At 36.1% G+C, this 9,236-nt stretch overlaps 1 protein-coding gene across 1 annotated transcript in view; it reads right to left on the bottom strand.

Annotated features, from left to right (window-relative positions):
• Nucleotides 1–1,255: 1,255 nt before the first annotated feature.
• LOC122550025 (protein AF-10-like) overlaps nt 1,256–9,236 on the bottom strand; it is a 49,525-nt gene continuing 41,544 nt past the window's right edge. The window contains exons 7-9 of the mRNA XM_043690432.1: nt 6,500–6,599; nt 3,403–3,618; nt 1,256–2,580 (exon numbers count right to left, since the gene is read on the bottom strand). Of these exons, the coding sequence (XP_043546367.1) occupies nt 2,536–2,580; nt 3,403–3,618; nt 6,500–6,599 (361 nt within the window). The 3' untranslated portion in view covers nt 1,256–2,535. The remainder of the gene's footprint in view (nt 2,581–3,402; nt 3,619–6,499; nt 6,600–9,236) is intronic.

The raw sequence follows: 9,236 nt of genomic DNA, 5'->3' as shown, positions 1-9,236 counted from the left end.
ACACCCAATGTCAATGTAGCACACCGACTTTTGCTTCAAAATATCACAACGTTGACTGTATTGGATTCAAACAAGTCATTCGATTCAGTAGTTTTTTTTTGAAAGTTAGGGATTTACTTGCTCAAATTAAGATTGATGAACTAAATAATTTGACAACTCAGGACGGCAAAATGGTGAAAGGTAGAGTTAATGTACCGAATTAACTTTACACCTGGTACTGTTTCTAAAAGATTGCTGGGCTGGTAACTTGTTTTAATGATTACTTATTTTAAAGAAAAACAATTCAGCAAGGAAGCTGCTCTTCATTTAAAACTGGTGAGTAGTTTTCTGTGGTCAACGTCATCAGCTTCAGGGCTGAAGCATCGGTTATTGTCAACAATGAAATGCATTAAGTCACTAGTTTTGTTTAGATGAACTCCCTGATGGGTTGGAATTCAAAACCTAGGGTAAATTTTTGGAGCTGTGAAGATCATACTTAAATGACACTCACTTTAATTTGCAAATAAAACCATCAACTAAATGCTAGATCCATTTAAAATTGATTGGAACTGAAGACAACCAGCCTTCAGCAATTCTTTGTAGGAGGTCAAACACTTATAAAGGACCAATCTCAATCTGTGAACCTGAAACAAAAGTTCAGAAAGGAGAAATCTGTTCCAAAAAACGTGTAAAGCAAGAATATTTTCCAGTTAACGAACGTAAGCTCTGGGAGGAAACATGCAATTCATCTCTGTATAATATTTAGGTGGAATGTACAGAATAAAGTAAATGCCATACAGAAGAAAGAAATGACAGGGGATGCTGATTTCTTTGTTCATACTTGGTTAAATCATAAGTTCAGTTTGTATGTTGATAACGATAGCAGCATTCAGCCACTGAGATGTGATGTGCAAAATAATGAACATTTTTTTTAAAAAAAACTTAAGAATTTAATTTTATATGCAGAGAATTGACTTTGAGATAACTTAATTTTTCATGTGCAATATGGCAGCGATAAAGGTGAACATACAAAAACTTAAAATGCAAGTCGTAAAGTTTCTTTGGAATCCAAAACCATTTGGAAAATTATTTATATAAAACACTATTATTTAAGCAACAAATAAACAGCAGCTAGTTTTGTAGGCCCACAGAAGGTAGTGAAGAAATCATTAACAATAGATACACTTTGTGTAACTCCCAAATTGTAGTCACTGCTTTAGCCTCAGTCGTTAGCAAATCAGTATGCCCAAGTACAAACATTACTAACAATCATTGCTGAGAGAGTTTTATATATCATTCTTTAATACATTTGATATTTTACAACTAAGTAAAATAAACACTACAGCAAATATCTTCAAAATCTGTACAAAGTTTGATACAGAACAACCAGTGGGTTGAAAATAAGAATCTAAAATGAACCACACTGACTTTTCTTTGCAATTATCTACAAAATCCAGTTGGTCTTAATGTTCTTCTAAAATTCCCTTGCATGTATAAAAATAAATTAATAAAACAATACTCTTCCAGTCAACAGCACAACTGCCAATTAGAAATATTATAAACCAAAATATTTAGGTTTTATATTTCATTTTTCCTCACAATTACTCAAATTCACCAAAGAATATTTATAGATGAAGTACAAACTGTGCAACATTCAACCTCGAGATTTATTAGTTCAAATACTCTTACAGTTGGATCTGTGGAGGGGGTCAGACAACAGATTGTTCAAATTGGTTCAGCCATATAGAGAGCTGGGAATTCCCTCCAAGAAGAAAGACTATGTACTATTGGAAATTCCTGCTGCTGTGACAGGAATAGTGATTGTGTGCATACTCAGCTGTCTGGAGTTATTTCACAATGGACCTAGCAACAGGCACTTGGTTAGGCTGACAGCCAACACATCCCTCAAAGGAATCTTCCCCGGTGGCAGGCTAATCCATTTCTTCCACTTTATAGATTGATCTTGTCCCCCAGCAGCCAAAGAAATCTCAGAAGCCTATTGCACCACAACTGACTAGCTATGCCAGCAGTGGTCCTGGAAGCATACCACATTCACAGCAAAGGAACAGGACACAACACACAATGCATGCAATGTAGAACTGAAGTGATGCAAATTTCAAGTCCTGCCTGTCACAGCTGCAGAACTAGGTGCAATTTTTTGCAATGTAACTTGCATTTGTAATTTAAAAGATATCTAGGTTTTATTTAAAAATCATAATTTTACTTCCATCTAAACAGTTCAAGACAAGCACAAAACCAAATGATTCATGTTTTACCAATGAATTTGAAAACAGGTTCATTTTTCGGATTGCTCCATGTCTAATGTCTCTTAAATGAGAGAAGTTTCATATTAGTGCAATCAAGCTGCAAGATTAGTAAACCAAATGTTGTGATATAGGAGCATTTATCAAAATTATTTGGGGTACTTGTTCATATATGGTGACTTTCAGTGTATTTGCCACTCTCCTTTAAGGTCCTCCAACCACACGAGTAAGATTCCATTGGTTAAATTGCTGTGAAAATGGGATAGACGTTCTGGAATTTACAAATCCTGTGTCAACTCTTTTCCTGTGTAACAGGACTTCCTTTGTCACTGAGCCTCTGAAAAAAAGAAAGTACTGTATCAACATTTTTCCACGTGTATAATTAATTTATACAGTGTCTCACTTCCATTTCCTAAGTCCCTTTACTGACAGTCATAGAGTCATGCAGATGTACAGCATGGAAACAGACCCTTCAGTCCAACTCGTCCATGCCGACTAAATAGCCCAACCTCATCTACTCCCATTTGCCAGCCACTTGGTCCATATCCCTCGAAACCCTTCCTATTCATATATCCATCCAGATGCCTTTTAAATGCTGTAACTGTACCAGCCTCCACCACTTTCTCTGGCAGCTCACTCTACAGACGCATCACCCTTTGTATGAAAAGGTTGCCCCTTAGGTCCCTTTTATATCATTCCCCTCTCATCCTAAACCTATGCCCTCCCATTCTTTACGCCTACGCCCCCCCCCCCCCCCCCCCGCCCAGGAAACAAATCTTGTCTATTTATCCTATCCATGTCCCACATGATTTTATAAACCTCTATAAGGTCACCCCTCAGCTTCCAATGCTCCAGTGAAAACAACCCTTATTTCAAATTGCCCACGGTTTCAAAATATTTAGTTTAAAATGTAGTCACAGTATTGCAAAAATGTGTAGGTTAACAAAAACATGATTTTAAGAGAACTGTTCACACCATTCAAACCAAATACAGAGATTCAGATATGTACATATGTTTTAAACAAGTCTAATTAAAGAGTTTGAATTTGTGTTTAAGTTCAGCAGTTTGGAAATACAATTCAATTATACATCAAAAAGCAACAGAATAAAATATCTCCTGTTAGAAGCTAAAGTATACTGTTATAGGCTATGACACTTACTGCAACTTTTGGTGTGCAAGTTTCATTATGAATGGATATGAAAGGATTGGGATGGGCTGAGTGAAGTGGTTGAGTTTGGGCATTTGCCAGTAGGTTATTTATAGGGATTGGTGCTGTTCCAGTGATCTGCAGCTGTTGTAGCTCATGTTGTTGATGATGGTGGTGGTGGTGGTGCTGTTGCTGCATTATCTGATAAAACAGAGCTTGATGTTGTTCCTGGTGACAAGGCATGCAAAATATGAATTTAACATTAATTGGCAGCACAAAATAGCATTGAGTACTTTAATTATAAATACATAGATCAAGAGTAATTAGGACAGAGGTATAAAAATAATGTACTTTTAATGGAGTATGTAAAGGCAAAATACCACAGAATATACTCAGCAATCTAACAGAAATAATTAACAAGCCATAGGTCAAATTCAGTTACTCCTATATCCTCTCAACCCTAAAAAAATTCCAAATTCACCAAGACTGCCTACATCTACCTCCATAATATTGACTTACCTTAGTTCACCTTCAACATAATCACAACAAGCTGCCACCTTTTCTCAGAACATGCTAATGTCTGTCAAAGTATCTCCGGCAATACTGGCAATATTACTGTTGCCTTTGCCATCTCTATTGGCTCCTGACTCTAAGCTTAAATTGCTGCATGATTTCCTCCACTGACAGTGCAAACTACTCCAATCTGGTAATCTGCAGTTCTCCAAACTCTAGCCTGCTTTGCAACTCCAAATCCTTTACTATTTTGGCTAACTCTTTCAAGGGTTTTCTCAAAGTCTATTTTTTGAAAATGTAGGCAGCTACAGTTAACTGGTGCCTGTATTTCCCATGCTCTAAGCATTTTGGAAGTCGAACAGTCCCATCTAAACCAAAAACCATAAAAATTTAAAATGCAGCACCATCCAATTCCCAAGATTGCTGGTTTTGAGACACTATACCTGTAGTACTTTCTTCCAAGTCTCAGTGATTATTACTCTGGTGTCCTACAGGATGTTCTCCATACATAAGCCATACAAATGCAAATATTTTTTATTTAATCGTAGTATGTGCATTTCGGTGGCAATGCAAGCATTGGCTAGGGACATGCAACCAATCTTGGATTTACGGAGTGGCTCACTCAGCTCGTATCAGAGGACAGTTAAGAGTCAACTAAATTGCTATCGTTCTGGAGCTATATATAGATCAGACCAGGTAAGGATGGCAGATTTCCTTACCAAAAGGACAACACTGAACAAGATGGATGTTTACGTCAATACATGATGATTGTCATGGTCTTTTAATTCCATATTTTAAAAATTTCACCAGAAACCTAGTCCCCAGAACATTACACTACTTTCCTAGTGACAATATCACGAGGCCATCGCTCTCCCAAATTGGTACACATTACAGCAACAATCACTATTACATTGGACGCATGATATATTTAATTTGTATATCCAGAGTGTCTGGTCTAGCCAGACATCACACTGGATGGAATTCTGAAGTGGACAAGGAATATGAAGAAGCTATGCTATGCAACAATCTCACAATGAGGAACAAATGTGACAGGCAATTTAGGGGAACAGTGGAGTTTGAAATCTGTATCTACTATGGATGTCAGAAGCGAGAGGACAAGAAATTTGACACATCTTCACAAGCCATCTCTAAAAACAGCAATGTTCAGCTTAAGACATTAACTTTTAGTGAATAAATGTCTCCATGTTGTTGCCTAGCCTTGATAGCAATATATTTCTTGATGTCAAAGGTAATATCACAACACACAGTTGATTACTCAATGTTGTGACATTGGCTTTGCAATATTTACTTGATGTTTAATTTCTGAATTAGAAGTCCAGATTTTAAAACAAGCTTTTGTCTTATTTTAATTGCAACCGGTCCATCATGTTAATTTAGCAATGTAATTTCTTGAGACAAGCAAGCCCTTTCCAGTTTTGGTCAAACTAAATGGTTGAGACCTCCGCATCATATGTGGAACAGAATCACAATCATTTGGCTCATCATGCTGTACCAGGTCTTCAAACAAGTAGCACTGCCTAGTGCCAATCTCCTGCTTTATCCCTCATACCTTTCTATCTTAATAATCATCCAATGCCTTCATGAAGGTTTCAATTAAACCTGCCTTCATTATGATTCAAGGCAGTGCACTCCATAACTACTCTCTCTTGTATCATCCTTGCTTCCTTTGCACATCATTTTAAATCTATGCCTTTTGTTCTTGTGCCTATTACAGACAGGAACAGCTTCTCCCTATCAACTCTATCCAGCTATTCATGACTTTGAAAATCTCTGAAATCTCCTTTCAGACTTCTTTTCTCCAAGAAGAACAGTCCCAACTTTTTAAAATCTATTATTCTCATAAGTTTCTCATTCCTGGAACCATTCTTGTAAATTGCTTCTGCAGTCTCTCCAATGCATTCATATCTTTCCTACAATATTCAAGCCGAGAGCTAATAAATATCTAATACAAATTCAATATTACCTCCTTGTTCACATACTCTATGCCCCTATTAATAATGCTGAGGACACAGTATGCCCCACTTGTCCTTCCACCTTCAATGATTTCTGCACATATATACCCAGGTTCCTTTGCTCCTGTGCCCTTTTTAGATTTGAACCGTCTATTTTGTATTGTCTTTCAATATTCTTCCAACCAAAGTGCATCACCTCATACTTTCCTCATTGAGGCACACATTTATTACCTACATCTATTACCTATGCCCACTTCACAAACTTGCTCATTTTGGAGTTCCACACTGTCTTCCTCAGTTTACAATTGTTCTCAGCTGAAAGTCATCAGTAAACATTGAAATTGTCCCCTGTACACTGCACATCATTAATATACATCAGGAAAAATGGAGGTCCTAATACCAACCTCAGGAAAACCTCCAATATAATCACCAAAGTGGTAGGGTATTACATTTTCAGCTTAGTTTATTTATACACTTAAAATCTTCTCAAAATCACAATTTAATTTATACTTGGAAACAATTTACTTAAAATAGAAAACAATTATATTTATTGTAAATAACATGATATCAAATTAATAAGCTTTCTTCCATCAATTTTAAATATCATAAAAGAATAGTCTTACTGGAGTGAGCTGCTGGGATGGCAACAATTGTTGAAGTGGTTGTTGCTGTTGGTGAAATAACAGTTGTCTTTGCTCAGAAAGTAAACTCATTCCTGGCACACTAAAAAATAGAAATATTTTGCAAAAAATATACAAAATACAATTTTGAAAAAAAAGGCCTTCTAAACTATGCATTTTTTAAAGGATTTGATTAATGAATTTCATCATTTGATCTAGTTTTTTTAAAAAATCTTTTTGTTTTGCAAGGGAGAATAATGATGAGAGTACTTTAGCCTAAATAATTTCAGAATAGCATTGCCATCTGATTGTTGGACTTACTGACAAGTATCAATCTCACTCCACACATTGTATAATGACTCTGTAAATAAGTACAGCATGCTGATTGGAACTGTGCCATAAATATTTCTGCTTTAACACCAGGTTTGTGCTAACTGAACAAATATCATGGATGGCCTTAATATTCAGAGAAGGAGTTAAAATCAAAGGATGTGCCATGTTAAGCAGAGTAGGTAGCTAATGCTTTGTTGATATCCACACAACACAATGACAACAAGGTCATCCAATGCCATAGTGCCATCTGTGCAAAATAGCAATGCAATTGGGAATTTAAAAGTCAAGTGAAAGAGTTATTTGCAGTCAGTTTTAGCCAAGCCTCAACCAACACTGGTGGTGGGATTGGTCATAACCCCAGCTAATAAAGGGAAAGCATAATCCAGTCCTGTCTACTGGAAATTACATAGCATGAGTATTTGGAGAATAGAATCTATTTCAAGATACTATAGAATTGAGGAATATACAGTATCCTTATTACTGTTGAATTACAGTAAAGATGTGAGAATTTAATACATTCCCATCCTCTGTAAAGCATCTTTGAACATATATTTCACCACTAAGGGAGAACGCCTTCAAAACGGCTTTTAAAAAATATAGTTGGAGAAAGAACGGCAGAGCTAGGAGGAGTGGGGTGAGGTAAATCAGAATTGAGTCAAGATGAGAGGTTGGAAGTGATTGACTTAGTGAATTGGATACCAGTATAGTTCAGCAAAGAAAGGGGAAATGCATAAATGAGACTTTGCTGGATAGAGTGAGAATGGCTGAGGATGACGAGAGTTGTGATATGGGTTGAAAAATGAGGAACACAATAGAAAATATGATGGAAAAGTCATCAGAAATGATGATTTTGACAACAATGACACAAGAGATGGTCAAGTCAAAGATCTAATAGAAATATCTGGCATTTAAACGTACAGTTAGATCCGATCCAATTTTATTAATGATCGAGTACACCACCAAGCATACAAAATGCTCATCAAACTGGAATATAAATTGGCACTCTAATTCCAAACTTTGTTATTGATTGCCAGATAGTTTACCAGAGCAACTCAGCAGACTTCATGAAGTTTTCATCTCACCATGTACTGTGCAGAGATGGATTTGTAATATTCACAAGGTATTTATTAAATGTATACATTCATACTTTAATGGTCAGGTTTTTAACAGTGTTACCTTCAGTTAGTTTCTAAGTTAACTTTTAAATAAGCCAAATCATGAAGTAGAGCCTTTATAAGTCTTAAGCACCGAAATGTCATCAGCCTGAAAAATATCCATTAACTAATACTCTTTTTTTATTACTGTCAATTTTGTATCCATGTTGCTACTGTTCCTTTTATATCATGACCTGTAACTTTCCTATAGCTAAGCCACTGTGTCAAAGCATATCATTTGCTGAACTAAAGGGTGGTAGAATCTCATTAACAGTTTAAACACATTTTACCACATCTAATTTAAAAATGGCAGGCCAAGCAAGAAAACTGTGGAAGCATGTATTTTTTTAAAGTAGGTCTGTCTTGAACTAGAAACATCTTGTTAAATATCTTACATTACTTTTGCTAGATTCTTGCGGAATCCTTTTGCTTTTTTCCACTGCAAATTTCTACACAGGACTGGAATTAGGGTGTGCAATTGCACAATCTGGCCACATGATGGTAGTTTGAAGAAAACCTCCAAGGTTGCTCTCAACTCTGATACTTTGTTGTGCAATCCCAATGCAGTTCATCTCTTTGGCTAAGTTTACATTAAACATGATTTTAAAGTTTAAATTTGTTCTGATAGCTGATCCCCTATAGTTCTTCATAAAGGAGTCAAGGGCAGGTGAATTGAGTTTCAAAAACTGATTTATTTTGCCCTGAATGGTGCTCAGCATTGAATGCTGTAGGAGCTGCACATATCCAAGCACTTATAAGTGGTGGGCAGATTTTGGAAAGTCAAGAGGTGAGTTATTCATTATAGAAATGACAAGTCTTTTATCTAATCCAAAGCTCACAATTATTATGTTTGCATTCATTGGTAATCTTCAGCAAGATTTTCAGAAATGATAATCATTGTCAATGAATGTTCAAAGGAGATGCTTTGATTCTTGGATGCAGGGACATAATATACAATAGCCAGATTTGCAGATGACACGAAAATAGATGGAAAAGTAATTTGCAAAGCGGAAATAAGAAATTTATAAATGGCTATGGATTGGTTAAGAGAACAGGCCAATTTGACTGAAGTTTAATTGGCTAAGTGTTAGGTTATTCATTTTGATTGGAAGAATAAAAAAAGCTTATGTAAATGGAAAGAAACTTAAAATGCTTAAGTGCAGCGGGATCTGAGTGTCTCTTGCATGAGTTGCGGAAAACTAGTATTTAGGTACAGAGTGTAGTGCTGGAAAAGCACAGCTGGTCAGTAGGAG

The sequence above is a fragment of the Chiloscyllium plagiosum genome, chromosome 5 (genome assembly GCF_004010195.1).
Source record: "Chiloscyllium plagiosum isolate BGI_BamShark_2017 chromosome 5, ASM401019v2, whole genome shotgun sequence".
NCBI lineage: Eukaryota > Metazoa > Chordata > Chondrichthyes > Orectolobiformes > Hemiscylliidae > Chiloscyllium > Chiloscyllium plagiosum.
This window is presented reverse-complemented; position numbering and strand designations above follow the sequence as displayed.